At 37.9% G+C, this 19,578-nt stretch overlaps 4 protein-coding genes across 4 annotated transcripts in view; 2 read left to right on the forward strand and 2 right to left on the reverse strand.

Moving 5' to 3' along the window:
- LOC144662416 (profilin-2-like) overlaps positions 1-19,578 on the forward strand; it is a 168,062-nt gene that overhangs the window by 62,085 nt on the left and 86,399 nt on the right. The gene's annotated exons all lie outside the window — the stretch shown is intronic.
- Positions 1,611-4,376, reverse strand: LOC144662172 (retinoschisin-like). Its single transcript, XM_078522924.1, has 4 exons — positions 4,256-4,376; positions 3,162-3,590; positions 2,253-2,575; positions 1,611-1,884 (listed from the first exon to the last, which is right to left on the reverse strand). The coding sequence occupies exons 2-4, from the start codon at positions 3,580-3,582 to the stop codon at positions 1,732-1,734; spliced, it is 897 nt and encodes a 298-aa protein (XP_078379050.1). The 5' UTR covers positions 3,583-3,590; positions 4,256-4,376; the 3' UTR covers positions 1,611-1,731.
- LOC144662410 (monocarboxylate transporter 10-like) lies at positions 15,030-17,488 on the forward strand. Its single transcript, XM_078523208.1, has 3 exons — positions 15,030-15,311; positions 15,707-16,281; positions 16,730-17,488. Exons 1-3 carry the CDS (start codon positions 15,221-15,223, stop codon positions 17,249-17,251), a joined length of 1,188 nt encoding a protein of 395 aa, XP_078379334.1. The 5' UTR covers positions 15,030-15,220; the 3' UTR covers positions 17,252-17,488.
- Positions 18,119-19,578, reverse strand: part of LOC144662403 (glycine receptor subunit alphaZ1-like) — a 9,928-nt gene continuing 8,468 nt past the window's right edge. The window contains exon 8 of the mRNA XM_078523202.1: positions 18,119-18,708. Within this exon, the coding sequence (XP_078379328.1) occupies positions 18,454-18,708 (255 nt within the window). The 3' untranslated portion in view covers positions 18,119-18,453. The remainder of the gene's footprint in view (positions 18,709-19,578) is intronic.

A 19,578-nucleotide genomic window follows, 5' to 3' on the forward strand; every position in this document is an offset into this window, starting at 1 on the left:
AAATCATTTTTTATTCGCAAAGCCTAAAAGAGATATTTCTAGTAAACTTCTAAATAATGCTGAGAGTAATCTATGCAGCAGATCTTTTGTGGTTAGCGAGAACATTCAATAAGAAATACGAAATAAAGATGAAAAAGATAAGGGGATTTATAATACTGGCGCTGTGATTTTATTACCAATATGGAAATTAAAGTGATGTATGGTGAAATTTAATTCATTTTACTAAATCATCGGATACGAAATAAATATGTAATAATTTTTTTTGCTTTTTAAAGCAATGAAATCTATCGTACAGGATAGATTTTGAACGATCAGAAAATATTAAAAGTGGAATATTTTCAGCAATATCTACAGTGTTTTAGTAATGCAATATCATGAACTGATCTAGACTCATGAAATTGTTCTATCATTACGACATTTTATAAGCAGAAACAACACCGCACATAAATGGCAATAAACTGGCTACTTTACAGCTTTATTTTGACTGCAGGAATGAAAGCAAGACGATCAAAACTCTATTATAAAAATATCGGCAATATAACGCAAGAGTCATTATCAATTTCGCACGCAGTTTATATCTTACAGCCTCAAGCTTCTGAGCTTCCTGTGACGCTGAAGGGTAATATACAAGCTACTATTTGTCGGCTGGATTTGCGGCTAATGGATAAATTAAAAAAAAAATAAAAACTCGCGATTATTAAAATCAGCTCATGTTTTCTATAACGAGATCAGTTTCCAGTCGGTAGACAGAAGACGGGTTGTGATAACAGTGTGTAAAACATAGTTTATTTACCATATTTGAGCTATATTACAACCATCGATGTATAAAAAAACCCTCTTTGAGTGTGGTAAAAAGTTAGCCACAGACCATTTAACGCGGAAGAAAGTGAACTAGGGCGGTAATTTTGTATATTGTGCCCGTACTCTTTGCAATGGGAATATGGTAGCAAGAATGTAGACTGGAGTCATCTCCAAGAATAACTGAGCTTGCGGTAAAAGTGTTGCTAGGTAACATGGCGTATTTTAGTGACAGGTATTTGATATAGTCACCTGGTGCGAAACCCGAGGGCCACTTATTTATTTACAGAGTGAGATAACTTTCGCAGTGTATTTCATCAATAAAAATCGGTAAGCCTTCGGGTAGTCTGAGATCATCATGCTGGCTCCTTATAATGAGGAAACAGAAATCTCAAAACGGATCTCCATATAAATGTCCAAAATATGTAACAACGGTAGCTGTGCCTTACTCTATCCTATCTCACTCTCCTATTCTCTTCTCTATTAGTGCCCCTACTCTACTCTACTCGACTCGCTACGCTACTCGACTCGACTCGACTCGACTCGACTCGACTCGACTCGACTCGACTCGACTCGACTCGATTCGACTCGATTCGACTCGACTAGACTCGACACTTCTCGACACTACTCTATTCTACTCTACTCTACTCTACTCTACTCTACTCTACTCTACTCTACTCTACTCTACTCTACTCTACTCTACTCTACTCTACTCTACTCTACTCTACTCTACTCTACTCTACTCTACTCTACTCTACTCTACTCTACTCTACTCTACTCTACTCTACTCTACTCCGACTCTACTCTACTCTACTCTACTCTACTCTACTCTACTCTACTCTACTCTACTCTACTCTACTCTACTCTACTCTACTCTACTCTACTCTACTCTACTCTACTCTACTCTACTCTACTCTGTGTGTTTTAATCTATTCAGTCATCAATGAAATTACAGCCATAAAGCTCTATTCGTAAAGCAGTACGAATGTATTTAGTAAGCGGAACAACGCGTATGAATGACGCCTTGATGGGTGGAGAGATAATGTTCTTCACAACTGAATCTCTGTTTGAATTTCCCAGAAAAATCTGCAACAAAGAATGAAACAAAAATGTGATTTAATATCAATCTTCATGGAACACTTTCCTAGTATCTTTTTTAACTAGTTTTTTTCTTGGTTTTCAGGTTTGCCCAGTCGGCATGACCTGCTCCTAGTGGCTTGTGTTTAGTGGTACAGCATCTGCTGTGGGTCATTGGTCGAATCCCGTTGTAGGCTGAGAGCAGGATGCGCGCCCGTCCCCAAGCCTACTACCCAATAGACCCATCCCTCCGGCGAGATGAGTACAAGTTTAATTTGATTGCAGCAACCTACAAGTTCAAAAACAGAAAACGTTTTTCGATTACACGCTTTACTTCCTTTTGAATCAATTGAGCTACCTCGTTTGTTAGTTGTTACCTCTTCAAACCCTTCTCTTTCATATTCCCGCCATGTTTTACCCGTCATGCTATGCTTCAGGGTGTAACTCGTAGTCCACCAGTCATGTGACGGATTTCCCTGAGTAGCAATACCGCTGATAAGTTTGATTTCAGGCGCAAAGCTGACTTGTAACCACGGACTATTATCCAAGATACTGCTGACCCAGGAGGTTGACGTGATCCTCAAACGAGAATCTTTGGCCTTAAAAGTCTTGAGATTCACCCACAAACCATACGACGAGGCTGCTATTTGATGGTTTAGGATCCGGCCATCTTGCATTCCCAGTGGAGGAGAACTGCAAACTAAGAGGGAGAATTATTGTATGACTGAATTGTTGATTTGCCATTGGGAGCCAAATAAAAATGATAATGCACAGATATTTTTCTTCAGACTTTATCTATTCCAAAAAGCAAATAGTTTTCCGAGCGCAAGCCTGACGAAAACAATTCTCTTCGAGAAAAGATAATGACCAAGGAAAATACCCGTTCATATTTTTGGAACCAGTTGGAGGGTATTCGAGAAAAAAACTGAACGTATTAGCGTAAAACGCTAATTTTGAAAACCGAAGGGAATAACTTGGGTGATATCATTAAACATTCCCCAGTTTTCGTTAAGTGACGTGACGTACTTAGAACAATAGCGTGCGAGAAAAATCCTTCATGGATTTGAACTGGCTGACATACTGTAAGATTCTCATTTCTTGATCAGTACATATCATTTTCCTCAGTAACCTTGTTGGTTTCTAAGAAAAATAAGAACTTTACTCCCGCTTTCCCCGGTATGCTCTCTTCATATATTTTGTGATGTCCCCAATTAATCACATTGATTTTTTAAACAGGACAAAAATTCCCAACGCATTAATTTCTTTTATTTTATATACAATATTACCTTTGCACGTATCCCCAATGTAGTTGTACTGACATTCACACTTAAATCCAGGAAATCTCGCCACGTTCACACATTTCCCCTTGTTTTCACAAGGCCAGTCACCCGAGCATGATCCCGAGGGACGGGACGGGTGATCAAAATAAACAGCGTCGGGTGAAAAGACAAATTCTTGAAGATGAAGAGATCGAGTCACGTTGTTTAACTCGCATGTTTTGGCGGGAAACTTGTAATTGAAACTGTAACAGTTTGCATCCTGATCACATGACATGATACACGTCATAAGGGATTTCCCGGATGTTGACTTGTAAGCGTGTCCAATAAGAGAGTAGTCTTTAATAGAGGGGACAGTGATGCAATCATCCCGACCAGCGGTGATAGAAATAAATACTGACACGAAGGCGACTGTTTGGTACGGTGACATGATATATCCTGGGGAAAGAATGGAATTTTTTTAAATCATTTTAAATAAATTAGTTCTTGATTTTTTCGACTGAAGACCATTTTTAAAATTGGTAATGTTGTTTATGGTTTGCTAGCATTCTATTTTCCATTCATCATTTAATTAAATGATGAATGGAAAATAGAAATGCTAACAAGCCAATAAGACGACATTACCAATTTTAAAAATCGTTTTCTGTGAAAAAATCAAGTAGCTACGTACGCAAAAGCTTTGGATGGTCATAGATCTCATGGACATAGTCAACTTGAACAAAAATATATTTAGCTCGGAGACCAATCTATTGCCTCTTGTGAAAGTAAAGGGGTAAGAACATTCCCGATATTTCTTTATGGAAGAGGAACTCCTAAAGAGGGTCCTTCTTTTTGACCAGAATATGATTACATAACCTGGTATTCAGGGTCCCATATGCCCGACTTGTTTGCCTCGTTTTTTCATGATCAGTAATCTATTTTACACTCCTCGAACAAAATTAGGCACGTTTTTACCGAATTAAGGACATAGAATATTAAATAATCGTAAGATATTTAAGATTTGATTAGATCTTTCATTGTTCAAGGTGTTGAGGAAAAATCAAAACTAAATCTTATTAAGTCCGGAGTGAGTCCTGCTCCCTGTTGAAAATGAAAGAACTAACCTGACAAGCCTATATTTCAGATCATCTGGCAAATAGATGTGTTGTGAACGAATAAAAAACTTTTCAAAATAATTACTGATAAGTAGAAGGCCAGTTGAAACCAAGCGATGTACGATTACACAATAAGATAAAAGAGAACCGGATTATCACAGAGAATACAGTTCAGTATTCGTTTACTTTGCCAAAACAAACCTATAGAAAATATGATCGGTTTACATAGCTGTCCAGCTGCGATCATTTACAGCGAGGTAGTGCATTGATCAAGGACAAAAGTGCCCAAGCTACGTTGATTTTCTTAATCAAGTTGTTCTGTTTCGTGTTTATTTTGCAAACAATGAAGAAACTATTACGTTGCAGTAACTACAGTTGATGGGTTTATATAAGTTTTATCAATAACTTCACAACTTAGAAAGGTAAAACAAAACTTCTTTGAGTTCATAGAATACAAGTAAGCTGTGTTTTGCTGGTTTTGCTACACGCTTATGTAAATAACGTTTCTCGTTTTTTTGTCTAATGCAACGGAGGGGGGGGGGGGGGGGGTAGGGAGCACTGACTGAGAATGAGTCTAATGGCGCGTTGATTGGATGATACTTCAAAGACTGACGTCATCAAACAGCATTGTCCAATAGGGAATCTGGGCCTGACCTCATTTTTTGAGAGACTAACAAAAGCCTACATTTCAGATTTAAAGAAACAACCTTGAATAGTAGATGTTTTACTTTATTAGATGATTAAGTGTGGAAGTGTTTATTACAAAAAGACGGTATGAAGTTTGCTAACGACTGTCGCTTTACATAAGTTTTACTGCACGATACATTTTTATTTTTCATTTCTATTTTAAACCTTGTTTTATTTAAATTTAAAACTCACTTACTAACTACAAATACTAACATACATGCAAGACGTAATTTACTTACAAAACACTTGCAATAAAACGTACGTACATATAAGTACTGACAGTATATTTTACTAAATTACGTGCAGTATATTACTTATCTACAATTTGCTACTTACTCGCATGTTCAGTTGACAATGTCATTAATTAGTTGCAATGCATTACCGACTTAAAACAAGGAAAGAGAAAAGGCTACCTATAACTAAGCTAATCTATTTACAGAAATGGTTGATGCAAAAAATAAGAAAACAAGAAAGAAAAAAGGAAATAGGTAAACAAATGCAACAACAAAAAGCTTGTTTTAACCTAATACAGTGGTATTTTATTATGGAGCAAAGGTTCTGCTGACATCTTGTCAATGTGAATTTGTTTAATTAGCTACTTGTAATTTAATAAAAAGATTATTCAGTCAGTTACTCAAGCTATTTGAAAAAAAAATCCGAGTTCTCCTTACAGGAGTCGAACCTATGACCTTTAACGCAGGCGCTGTAACACTCCGACAAGAAGTAGAGCAGAATTTGTCATCAATATCGCTTGCTCGCTGCTTCTAACATGCAAACGACGACGGATACCGACATAAAACCACCAAGCAGCTAAGGTTGATCTTTCTGATGTGTTTAATCCTGAAAAGATTTGTTGAATCATAATTTATGAACGCTGTTGTCACTGTTGGTTTGCGTGCCGCACACTACAAGGACTACAAGTGCACACTAATCAACTAATCTTCTGCTCATCAACCAATCTACTGCTAAATATCTTAGCCTCCTCCGCAACCAAAAGATTGTCCTCAAAATTTCACAATTGCCATCGAAGCTTCGCTTCTCGGCCAACTGTTCATTTTTCGACAATCGTTCAGCCTGAGGCATTATCCTGCAATATACCAGTCGCCTGAAGGGGTTTATTTACTAAATATTTTGATATTTTTAATGATATCAAAAGTGAACGGAGCGGAAGCAAATTGTGGGATAATAAATAAATGAATGATTTTTGCACAGGATTTTATAAATATACAAAATTAATACTATAATTAGAAGGCAAGACCATATCAGCAATAGAAGCTTTTGTCCTCTCTCCAGATTGATCGGAATATCGAATTGTTGGTTTTGAAGGTTGTTTTGAAGGATGGAAATTAATGGAAGGGGGTTAGGGGTGTGTGTGTGGGGGGGGGGGAGGTGGGGATGGGGACTCTGAGCACGAGGGAGAATGTGTACAGTCGAATGTGAAACATTTCAGTGAAATGTATGTGTTACCCCTTGAAACTGCGTTTTACTACACCGACCAAGAGTTTCGGTGGAGTTGAAAAGAAGAGCCAACTCAAGTCGTAAGACTCGTAACTGTCCAAGATACACTTATTATAATATTCAAATGCCTTAATAACATTGCACCAGCATATCTTAAGGACCTCTTTTGTGTCAGGGACAATATCAAGAACTTGAGAGGTATTAATAAGTTTGTCTTACCTAAGGTCAATACGACCAAGTATGGACTGAAGTCCGTACGATACCGGGCGGCGAACGCCTGGAATCAACTGCCAGATGGAATAATAACAATTGCAACACTTCAGACCTTTCGCAATGCTGTGCGCAGCTAGATAGTTTCTTTTTACGAATTAAATACTTTTCGATTAATTAATTTTCCGTTTTGTATAAACACACAATTTGCATTTTTTTTTTCTCGGCATGTTAGCATATGTTTGCTAGGGGCCTAGTCAGCCCCGTCAGCTCCGAGATTAAATAAATTTTATTGATTGATTGATTGATTGTTTGATTGATTGATTGATTGATTGATTGATTGATTGATTGATTGATTGATTGATTGATTGATTGATTGAGCTGCATCTCAGTATAGACACTAAAGGTTTTAGTGGAGCTGGGAGAAAGGGTCCTGCCGATTAATTTGCACAACTCGTACTTGTACAACTGGGAAACAGTGTCGCAGAGCACGCTTGTCAGAAAAAAGAATATTCGTGTCGAAAAGTTTTGGCTGAATGAGTGATTAGAATACAAACGCCACACAGATTTGAACTGAATGAAACTGTTTGCGAATTAAACGATACAATAAGCAAGTATCAACAAGAAATATTCTAACCTCATGTTTTTTCTTCTCAGAAAATACACATTTTTCAACCATCTAGCTGATTCTGCGCATTATTTGTGGAGTGGTGCATCTTTTTTGTACAACCCGCTTAAAGAACGAGGAAAATACATGCACGTCAAGTTATTTTCATGCGTAGTTTATTAAACGAGGAATATTCAGGTAATGTCTTTTAGTCTTTTTTGCGCAACGTTTTTTTTTTTGCCTTTTTGCCCATTTCGACGCGTAACCTATGGAATCGTGCATTTGTCAGTTTGTTACGTAGCGCGCTTATTCAATAACACATATTCATGTCATGTTCTTTCCTGCGTAATGCATTTTTGATGACTCATTCAAGCTGACTGGGTCCCTTCTTTAACAAAATAGAGTTTCAAAAAGCAACACTTCATTGCGTTTTACTAAAAATTATCACATTCGCCCCTATCATATTTTTTTTTACAAGGGAGAGGGGACTCGTAAAATGTCGTGTTTATTCTTTCTCGCGCAATGCATTTTTAACGACTCTTTCGAGCTGACTGGGTTCCTTCTTTAACAAGAGAGAGTTTCAAAAAGCAACACTTTGTTGCATTTAATAACTTTAAAGTATCACATTCACCACTACCATAAGTCTTGTTTTACGAGGGAGAGGGGACTCATACATGTTGGGACGACTCACACGAGTTGAATATTCACTTTTACGACTTCAACAAATGATGAATATCGGGACATGCATGGGTGAGAAGGAATTCAGTCAACTTATGTTCCCTGCGTAGTTATAGAACTTGCTTCCTACGCGGCTATTTAAGAAGTCAAAGCCTCGAGAGTCTACAATGGCAAGAAAGGCCTGGGATGACGTCATATGCAAATGCACAATGAATCAATTTGCTTCAGGCAATAGCTCTAATTTGACGAACACGCACATAAAAAATTAATTGACTATTCGCCTTAAACAGCCAAGAGCTTAATGGGTCCACGTTCGACTATAACTAAGTTACATACTTCCACTTTGTTTACTAATTGTATGGAACAATACTTTCGTTTGTTGACGTTTTGTTTTCCACGAAAAAAAAATCTTTTAAGACTTGCTTTGTACGTCAGCGGGAGGGGGTTGCTGTTAATTGGTATTTGATATTGGACCCAATATCTCAGTTTCTCACAATGGCATTTCAAGAGTGATCGTATCACATTGATGGTATATTGGGGTTTTATTTGCGTTCAGTGGAGGAAATATTTACGTGGTTCCATAATATTTAGATACACTTAATCGCAATAACGTTGTCATAGAGAAAAGAAAAAAGGTAAATAGGAATTAGTTAGCGTAGTTTCATAACTGGTAGCATTAAGAGAAAACTCACGAGTTTTTATCTGCACACTTTGAGTCCACTTTTTTATGCTGTAACAAGATAAATTGATTTATTCATATTTTGAGGCATTTTGAGGTCATTTGTAAGAATAAGTTTCATGCATGCGCTTGATTAATTTCTATTTGCCTTTTTCCTTTTTCCATGACAACCTAATTGCAATTAGGTGTAGTGTACTTAAGCAAGACAATTAAAAAATATCAGTTTTATCACGTAATTAACGCCCCGGCAATACTCAACTTTGAGTATTGCGTGGAAAATCGGTAGCTATATAAACTGAAGTAAATATGATGGTATCTTTTATTTGTATCGTTGTGGGCACCTTTAACAAACTTTAGATTGGAACGAGTCAAGAAAAAAAAATCAGGGGTAGGTTGATTTTTTTTTTTAAAAAAAAGTAACTGTAGCGATCATGTTTTTATCTTCTTGAGGGGGAGAAACAAAAAGGCCTAACTTAAAATCTTCCCCTTTTTTTTTGGACAATTGAATATCGTCCAGTGTTAATTGCTTAACACGCCAAATCTTCACTTTAACCCACTAAATCACAACTTTTTTTTCGTGAGAAATAACAAGTAATTAATGTCTTGTTTTTTTTTTCGTTGGACCTCTTCTAAAGAAAAAGAAAACTATGGATAAGCTTTATATTCCAAAAGTTTCTTTTAGGTCATTAAAATCGTCCTTTCTTTCTCTGAAAACGTGAGCCCTTTTAGTGATTACAAAATGTAGTTTTTCAGTTTACTTTACAACATTCACTGAACAATACCGATTCGACGAGTTAGCATTTGAGTAAGAGAACAAAAAATGGGTTTGTTGCTCCATATAGACAACCAATGAACAAAAACGTTTTAGTTAAAGGTTTTAGCTGTGTAAAAAAACTAATTGAAGAGACTTGAAATAAATAATGATAGAGTTAAAACTACAGTATGTGGCCCTAAATCCGGACAGCCCTTGGTCCGGATACTTTCGTTTCATCGTGCTTTTTTCCGAAAGGAAAAAGAGTTTTAATAAAACCGAACCTTTCCAAAGATTTCTCGATCAGTTTGCTATCTTAACCTCGCTCGAAGGCCCCGGGTCGAAGGCTTTCCTGCTGGCGGTGAAGTCGAGAATTTCAAGTCGACGTGAAGGTAGGTGAAGCTTGTTTTCGCGATGTTTCTTCATGGCGCCACAAATTAACTGGTTATCTTTATAATTCTTGTACATCCGAACTAGTCTAAACTGCAAAAAAATTGATTGACCGCTTGAGTTTCCATCCAAAGTAACAAATCGAAACAAATTAAAATTTCTAAGTAATTTTTCTGACTAGGTCCGTGGTCTGGACACTGACGGCAACCAAATATATCTTTAAAACTTCTGATGGTGGAAAGCTAACTAATACTGAAAAAAAAAAGAAGTCTGACAAAGGTTACACCCTCCGTTTCAAGAGTTCTAAGGCATAATAAACTTCATTTTACAACAATAAAACTAAAACGAGGAGTTTGAATTAAAACTTCAAATCACGCTTATCAAGCTAAGCGCTATAGTCTATATTCACTGTATATTGTTGTTGAGACGAAATAAAGCTCTCTTCCCCTAAATTTTTCTGAATTTCGCTAAAACATATTAAAAATGTACAAGAAGCTTCTTTAGATTGGAGTTTGAACAATTGTTGGGTAAACATTGCGTGCTGTCAGGACCAAAGACCCGCTGTCCAGACCAAGGGCCGTCAAACCGAACCACCGTTTTCGATATTACAGGGAAATCGAGTAAGCACAGAAGCTGTTTTCTTTTCACATGTAAGCTGGATATTACGGTAACTTACAGGACAAATCTCAGCTCACTGCTCTTCTTCTAAGCTAAGAAATACACGTTCGCGCCCTTTTCGTCCGGACCAAGGGCCACATACTGTACTATTTAGAAATATAAAATATTTAAGTTGACTAAAATTCACAGGTTAAACGAAGTCAAAACTACAAATTTACTCAAATCAAAACTACCTGGGTTAAAAAATATTTCTTTAATGGCCGCCTCTGTTTCTTACGAAACTTTCTAGTTACACGATTTAACAAATAATGTTAAAAAAAACAAAGCATTTATTCATGCACTTCTGCCATTAATCAAATATCTTGGCCCTTAAGATTGCTCTGATCATGTGAACTGCGCACTTGCAAAATGACGAATGTTTAAATATTTTTTGATCTCTCAAACAATTGGGAAAAACAAAACTGGGGATCTTGGTCTACTGATGCAATGTTAAACGGCTAAGACATCAGTCAAATTATTAAAATACGGAACATCTTGTTGAGTGGGAGTTTTAAAAATAACATAGTATTGTTTGTTGGACAGCATCTTATTCTGCACGTGAAAAAATAACCTGTTCCATTTGATATCACGCGTTTGAGGAGTGTGAATGATTACAATAAGACTAGAGCGAGTATCTCAATAGCCCTTATGCATGATAATGTCATGTGCTCAAAATTCACCACCAAGCTTCGTTTACGCGAATTTTTCTCAACCCCGCCTCTGCCACCTCCATGCAGTTTTCACGTGGGTATTCCTTTTTATTTTTCCGCTTTGGGAATTTGCTCATGATAAAATTTACAAGTTTGCACTTTGAAAGCTAGGCTTGGTGGTGAAATTAGCCAGTCTAACGTAAAATGCATAAGGGCTATTGGGCTCTGTGAACTGCCTTAAAGCTAATTACTGTCTCTACGCGATTTGCGGAGTGGTATCCTCGATTCATATACTTTTGTTCTGTTCGTGTGTTTATTTAAGCAAATCAGCTCTGATACTTGATCAAGAACTCATTTTATATGAACCAGCTGCAATAAAGAAGTCGCAAATCAATGAAGTTTGCTTATTTCTACAGAATAGCCACAAATTAAGAATTTAAATTGCATCAGAACACATGGCAGTCACGAGAAACTCCAAGCCAAGGGGCTCTTCAGATACGCCGCGTAATGATCCACTTGCGTCATTAAAACACATTTTTAACTCCTCTACGCCCTCTGCTTTCTTTAACAATTAAGAAGTATCAAGCCAAGTATGCGTGCAATTCCAACGGACAGGTAGCTTTTGCAGTGTAAGGTCAAATTTCTACAGGTGAAAACTGCTGATCAGTTGAATTCCAGTAGTTATGTTCTTTCGCTTTCACGATAGAATTAGTTTTACCATTGAAATCAAGTGCGGCAGGGACATTAATAGATAAACAGTTTTTTCGATGGTTGATAGCTAAATAGTTTTTGGTTAACCAGCCGGAGAGCCTGTGAAAACAACTAAGTGAAAAATAACAGCTAAATTAGCATGACATAGACGCCCCCTCTTTATATAGTGCTTCCTATACATTCACAAGCTAAGCTCGAAGCAGGCTTGAAAGAACATTTTTCTGTCAGTCGCTGAGATTGCACAAGAAGAGAACAGAATTTTGAGCGACAGAATGGTAAGTTAACTACACCATATTTCTTTCCGTAGCATTATTTTAACATTTGTGAAAAGGAAAAAAGAGCACTCAGTAATCACCAAGCTTTTTGATGGAGAGGACAACCTGATGATTGGAGTGAGGAAAAATAATGTCTACTTTAAAAAAAAACGTAATTGTGTCTCAAACAGAGTAATAGTCTAGCCCAATGTCCTTATTTTGGAGACACACGAAGAGGAATAAGTTGAATTAATTAGTAGCATAGCCCAGCCGCAAAGGTTCTGATAAAACTGTCCATCGTTAAACGGAGGTGGGCCTTATTTTGAATTCCCATCCCTTGGGTTACTCGCATCAACATTTTCTGTCAGTTTGCCAAACTGGTTCGTTATCCTGTTCTCCATTTGCTTTAGATTCATCTACAAAAATCTAAGGATACGCTTTTACTGTTATGCTATTTAAACTTGACGCTTTATTACCCTAATGACTGTGTGTTATGTAATACGTATAAAAATTTTCACCTATCTTCACAGCCGGATTCGGCTACCCATGTTATCTGTAGGTCGGCTTGCGTTGGCTTTTTTTTCTTTGTTAAACTATAATTATTCTGTGATTTTAAATATTTTTTTACACCGCAAATTAAATTTGTTGGCTTCAAGTGTTATGTAACATAAATAACTGTCGTTAGAAATTTAGCTTTTTACTTCGCTGTCAAATTCCTCAACTTTTATCATTCACATATTCATAAATTTCATTGGTGCAAAAGACCTTCTCAGTTCGTATATGTACGTGTTCGTTCAGTTTATGTTTTTACGGACCTAGTTAACAGCTTTAATGATTAAATTAACTTATTCTGTTAGTTCTGAACTTCTGATGTAGTAAAGTACTTATTTTCTTCAGAATTCTTTGTTTTCACTTGACGTCACTAACATGAAGTTTCCATACTGAGTTTAATGTATTTGTCTTCAACGGATAACTTGAGTATACTGCACAGACCTGAGACTCGGACAAGTAGATTATCTATGAGTCTTCTATAACATTTCAAATTTTTGACTTTTTTACCGAATAATTTTGATGACTTTTTCGTGGCGTGACATTGAAAACCAGCTAAAGCTGTAAATTAAGGACTTGGTCTGTGACGATTTTAAAAAAGCTCTAAGTGCTATTTGCTAAAACAAAGACTGAGTAAGACCTGGTTTTTGAATGAATTGAGGTTTAATTTAAACGGGGACTCTGTAACAACGACTAAGGGGACTGAAGGCTAAAATGCACAAAATAGCCACATGAACATGAATTCGAGTGGCTATTATTTTAAAAAGACCATGGGCTTTCTAAATCTAAACTAAACTAAATGGGCCCATAGCACCTGTGTTCCTACACGCCTTGGTGCAATTGCGTCATTCGCATAAAAACGTTGTGTGTTTAAAAATTTGTAAGTTAAATGTTTGGTTTTGAGAAATGTTTGCTCAGTTGCTATAGGATACGAAAATTTTTTTTCCTTTTAAGGTCAAGTAAGACTTAACCGGTACGCAGTTATCTGAGAATAAAAAATATAAATATATATCTTAGTTGCTGTTAAGAGCCACATGTGACATAAGCGGGTAGAAAAGCCGGCTTGCCCTTAAAATAAATGTGCACACACGCATGATTCCCAGCTTATGAGACAAAATCTTTTAGCTAAGGAGAATTATGTTCATATCTTATGACGTGCGGCAAGTCAAGGAAAAATCATCAACCATGAAGAAACCAAAATATTGATTGTGGCTTGTTATATGGAGATATAATTGACACAAACAAAGATAAAACGAATCTTATTACGTAATAAGCTGAAAACACGTGCTCCTTCAGGGGCACGTGAACACTGACTGTCGGGCTCGATCCGGCTGGCGGTCGGAATCCGACAGTTACCCGACAAGTCTGTCGACGAAACGTACGTTTTCTGGAAATAATCGACCGAAACTGTGATCTCATTTTATAAACGTTTTCCAAACCAATTAATCTAAGCCTTTAAATCATTCTAAGTAGTTTCAGACAATGCAAGGTGCCCATTCATGCAAAATAATACGGTCAACTCTCTCTTAACGGACACCTCTATAAGACGGACACCTCCATAAGACGGACACCTGGTGACGGTCCCTGCGGTTTTTCAGTCATTTTACTGTAACCAAACTCCCTATAAGACGGACACCTCTCTAAGACGGACAACGGACACTTTGAAATCATTAACGGACACTTAAGAAGTGTTTTTTTTTATCATGTTTTATTAGTGAAAATACTTCCAAACTTCGTATTGACCTAAACCAAAGTTAGTCAGCGACCTAAGGATACGTGTATACCAAGCTTACTAACCAAAAACATTACTTTTCTGCTTTCGTGTATGGGCACTAAAGAGGTCGTTTTCTACTTACAGTTTTACAGTTTGCGCTTTTTGCGTAGAAGCTCTCTTTGCTTTAACAAGCAAATACGGTCTTTTTATTATTTTAGTCTTGTTGTAGTTTGCAAAGGTTTGTTGCATTGTGCAAAGGTTAGCTTTATTATCTCAGAATTACTGGTGTCGTGTTACTTCGACTCTCTACAGAGCGGACACCTCTCTAAGACGGACAGCTGCGGCCGGTCCCGAAGGTGTCCGTCTTAGAGAGAGTTGACTGTAGCTCTTTGGAGCTGATCCTAAATGCAATGCTTGCGGAAACGATCTGTACGTCGGTCTGTCGATCGAAAGTTTTTATGGTGGGGGCTGGGGGGGAGGGGGGGGGGGTGGGGAGAGTGTAGGGAGGAGGTGATTCGTCTTCACAGCTCCTCCTGTTGTAAACATAAAGACAAATCCTGACACAAGACTAAACCTTGATCGTTTGTTGACAGATGGGGCAAGACAGACAGAGCAGTTTTGAAGCCAACGAAACTGGATTAAAACGGGCTGCTTCTAATAATGCCACAAACGCAAGAAAAGAAGAACCTCGTCCTGACGAAGAGGCTGTACATAGCAGCTACAGTCAACAGACTCATCTTGATGCCCAGGCCCACTATGGGCTTGGGATAACGAACCTCATCCTGGTACAGAGGCTCGGTGTGACGAAGAACCTTCTCGTGACGTAGAAGCTCAGCGTGAAAACGAATCCTGCCAAGAAAAGAACAACAACATCCATTCGTTCAAAGAACCTCGTCCCGATGAAGAGGCTGGTCTTGACCCTCACAAAGCTCATTATGACAGAGGTTGGGCGTGGGTGGTCCTGGCAACGACATTTTTGATGGAGTTTTTCGTCGGAGGACTTATAACAAGTTCTGGAGTCATTTATGCCGCGTTAATCGACGAATTTAACAAATCAAGGGCAGAAACAGGTGACTAATATTTTTTGTTGTGAATTAAATTACAATATTTAGAGAGAAAGCCACATTAGCCATGGCTGGTTTTCATGCGGGTCCTCTATCCAGGTCGGAATTTGGAAATGTTGGTAAATAACAACAGAATCTCCTTACAATAGTCCTTGATTTCTTGACGATTTCTGGACTCTTCTGAGACGATTGTTCCATAACAAACGTTTGCGTAATAACTCAACTTGGTCACTTTTTATCCTTAACTCACTCGTGCAAATTAATTCCAAATTGAACTCGAAATCGTATGATTACCTATACAAAACACTATTCGAACATGCCGAAACTACTAATGTTTACTTGCCTATTTACTACTAGCACTATTTTACTGATCAGTTTTTTTTTGTTCATTTCTTTTATAGCTTGGGTGAGCTCTCTCGCCGTATCTACATATTATTTATTCTCTCCTCTCGGCGCTGTCCTCAGCGAACGCTACGGATGCTGGGTTGTCGCCTTACTTGGTACCCTGGCCTGCTCTATCGGTTTGTTGAGCTCTTCCTTCGCCACCAGTCTTCCGATGTTGTACCTAACCTACAGCCTCGTCTGGGGCATGGGCGCATCTCTGGTATACTTCGCCGATTTGTTGATACTCACAAAGTACTTCAAAGCGAGGCTTGCATTCGCCAATGGCATCATGGCTCTCGGTGGTGCGATTGGTGGAAGTGTACTCAGCCCAACCATGCAACAATTGTTTATTCATGTCGGGCTGGCCAGCATGTTTCGCGTGTTGTCGGGAGCGTTTCTGATCTTGTCTGGATTCGCACTGGTTTATCGTCCAAGGCGTAGTGTGTTCCCACAGAGCGGTGACGTCACAGAAGCTCAAAAAGAGAAGAAGCGCCTGTTTGACTGCGAGATTTTGAGGAACAAAGCATTCCTGATGTGGATTGCTGTCATTTTTATCTTCATGCTTGGTTACATGGTCCCTTTTGTTCATTTGGTGAGAATTTGCACAAATTACTTTAGATCTTTCACTGTTTTGGTTAATTGTCTTCGTGTATAAGAATAGAAAGAACCTAAAGTAGATTGGTCTTGCCAACTGAAAGTTTGAAAATCTAACACTTGTGTATCGGGCTTCTCTTTGTTGATCGATCCAGTTTAGCCTGTAAGTTTGTTTTTCTCTGAGATAAAACTGCATCTAAAGGATCTTCGGCCACAGTTTACCCTCTCAGTATAATGCGTATAACCCCAACACCTCGTCATTTCAGCCAATTTCTATTAGTCAGTCATTTTCTCAATTTAAAAACCTCTTTAATCTAAAATTTGGCGGCCCGATGGTGGTCAGATTAACCATTGCCATCCTACATTCCACCCAACTCCCTGACAAAAGTATGAATTAATAAGCCAACAAACAAACAGAAACCTTATTGTTCTCTGTTTTATTTCAGGTTCGCTTGGCTGAAGACATTGGAATCGACAAGACAAGGGCCTCCCTTCTGCTGACGTTTGTAACTGTCGGATCGGGTTTCGGTCGTGTTATCTTCGGCCGCATCTCGGACATCCGACGCCTCAATCGGGTATACATTGCTCAAATCGCCTTTCTTGTTGTAGGCTTGAGTAATTTTGTCGTACCTCTTACAGAATCATACGCTGTTCTAGCTGTGGCTGCGTTCATATTTGGTTTGTTTGGAGGGTGTTACTTGATTATAAACCCAGTTATTGTGTGTGACATTCTAGGCCCGCAGAAAGTCTCATATGGATTAGGAATGACATTCTTTGTGATAGCTATACCACGTACATTAGGACCGCTGATCGCTGGATGGATTTATGACGGACTACAGAGTTACGCCATCGCTTTCTACTCCTTGGGAGCCACAACTTGTCTATCGGCCATCTTGGCCACATTTGTTCCACTCTTGCTTCGAAAGCAAGCTGAATATATTGTAAATAACAATGATAATGAACCCTAAAGGTGAAATCGAGAAAGTCCCAGCGATATATAATTTAAAGAGCTGACGGATAAGAAACAGTGCATAGAACAGAATTTGATGGACTATTGGTGCATGGTAACACAAAGTAGGTGCTAGAAATCAAGAAAGCGAGTCAAAACTTGGACGAAACAGCAATCATTTTAGCATTGTATTTAAAAAACGGAGATAAAAACGTAACTAAATTATACAATGTTTTAATTTCTATATGCAAAGATACGGTCCATGTGAAGGTATTTCTGTTGAAGTTGCTCCGCCTAACAAAGGCGATATATGGCCTTTGAAAAAGGAAAAGACTCAAACAAAATAAAAGAGAATGAAATAATTATTTTTAATTATTATTTAATTATAAGGGTATTTTAAGATACAAATCATCGATATTCACGCAGGCTTAAAAGTGCTGAGACGAGAAGGGTCTTGTTGCTAGGACACATTGCCGGAACAAAATCATAACATGTAAACTGATGCAAGAAATGTAGAGGGAACATTTTAGAAAAATGCATTATTTAACCATGCTTATTTCTGCTGTTTGTCTTATGTTTTTAATCAAGTCTATATCATTGATAATTTCAACAGGCTGAACTTGAGGCCGAGCTTGGAAAACATCGGCCGGGCTTTTTTCAAGTTTATTTCAGTTTGAATGTGGCCGTGATTTTGCCAATAAAGGACTTTGTCAATTTAATTTGACGCTTAGAGGTCATATTCAACGAAGACAAACAGAATTACAAAAAAACCTTGACCTTGCTAGCCCCTTTAAATTCAAGAATCCCCCTCAACGACGGAGCGGACATAAGAACGCTAAGAATTTGACATTACCGTGATTGAGTACACAACAAGTACCATTTAAAATACTTGAAACTGAAATGAAAGGTTTTAATTTTAAAGTAACATCTTTCAATAACAATAAGTAGCCACATAAGAGGTGCGTATGCACAGTTGCCATATTCCAATGGGCAATAGTACATTCTAGTAAACTCTTTCGCTCTGCTTTATCTCTGATTAGCTCAAAAGAGCAAGTTGGAACCCCTTCACCCCTTCCCTTTCCGTCCCATCCCCTCCCCTCCCTCCTTCAATTTATCCGCTGTAAATTCACCAGCAATAGGAGGCACGGGAATTCCATTGCAATCTCTATACTACGCGCTTGTTTGACTAGATTATATCTCAATAAATAACAAGCTGAAATCTCAAACGTCTGCAAGGAAGTAAACTGCAAAGTAGATTGACAGGTACAAAGCGTACGCCAAAGGAAACAACTTTCTACTGTGTTTATCAATAGTGCAAGGGTCGCACCGGAAGTTGAAGGGTCTTGAAGTGTGCTTTGGAAGGTTTACAGAGTTAGCACACACCGGCTTTGTAAATAACCAGGATGTCGACGATTTGGGAAACACCGGGGCAAAGCTCGCGGTAGGATTGTAGTTTTCCTCGTGGTAGTCTTTTACCTGCAAAGCAAATGAATTAACAAAGAATTAAGGCCTGACAAAACGAGGACACAGATTTCCAGAAACACCCGTAGCGCACGCACGCATGTTTCCCGAATATCAATGTTTTCCAGTTTTGCCACACGGGAAGCATTGTTTCCAGCGTCAATTTCGTTTCCAAGAAGCAAAATTTGCTTCTGCTACACGGCATAAAATTAAGCATAAATTGCTGCCCGAGAGACTCTGTAATCTTTTCCAAGTAGACAGTGGCTTATATAATTTAAGAAAACGAGAATTTGTTCAACCTCGATTCTCTTCGGTAACATATGGAAAACACTCACTTCGTTACCTAGGGCCCAAACTTTGGAATGCTCTCACTCCTAGACTAAGAAATTTACCCTCTTTGAATCAATTTAAATGCGTTATACGTGGTCAGGACCTCACTGTGCTGGCTGCTAATGTCAGTGACTGTCGGGGATGCAACCTATGCCAAGAATGACTGGCCGCCAACATTACATGACATAATTTTTATTTTTAACATAATTTTAATTTTTATATTTTAATATAGTTAAAGAAACAGAATTTTAATATATTTGTACAGTGTTTTTTTTTTTTTTTTTTTTAGCTTAGTTAATAGTTGTAATTAGGTTTTCTAAATGTATATTAATATTTTCTATTTTATATATATTAATTACGTTTTTAGTTAGGCAGGTTAGGTGTCCACAATTAGTAGAGGGGACTTTTCCCCTCAGCTACTACAGTTTGACACGATAATAAAGTTATTATTATTATTATTATTATTATTGTATAATAAAATTGAACGCTAAAAAATTAGAACGACGTTTCGACCGTTCGACGGTCATTTTCAAGTTAGGTGTTTGAATAAAATTA

The sequence above is a fragment of the Oculina patagonica genome, chromosome 8 (genome assembly GCF_052425735.1).
Source record: "Oculina patagonica isolate OP01 chromosome 8, crgOcupat, whole genome shotgun sequence".
Taxonomy (NCBI): domain Eukaryota; kingdom Metazoa; phylum Cnidaria; class Anthozoa; order Scleractinia; family Oculinidae; genus Oculina; species Oculina patagonica.

Excerpts from the sequence above, each read along its gene's own strand:
- LOC144662172 (XM_078522924.1), bottom strand. The coding sequence starts at position 3,582 with ATGTCACCGTACCAAACAGTCGCCTTCGTGTCAGTATTTATTTCTATC. Across the intron at positions 2,576-3,161 it reads CATTGGGGATACGTGCAAAG|TTTGCAGTTCTCCTCCACTG; the intron begins GTAATATTGTAT and ends TCTCCCTCTTAG. Across the intron at positions 1,885-2,252 it reads AAAGAGAAGGGTTTGAAGAG|ATTTTTCTGGGAAATTCAAA; the intron begins GTAACAACTAAC and ends TCTTTGTTGCAG.
- LOC144662410 (XM_078523208.1), top strand. The coding sequence starts at position 15,221 with ATGGAGTTTTTCGTCGGAGGACTTATAACAAGTTCTGGAGTCATTTAT. Across the intron at positions 15,312-15,706 it reads CAAATCAAGGGCAGAAACAG|CTTGGGTGAGCTCTCTCGCC; the intron begins GTGACTAATATT and ends TTTCTTTTATAG. Across the intron at positions 16,282-16,729 it reads TGGTCCCTTTTGTTCATTTG|GTTCGCTTGGCTGAAGACAT; the intron begins GTGAGAATTTGC and ends GTTTTATTTCAG.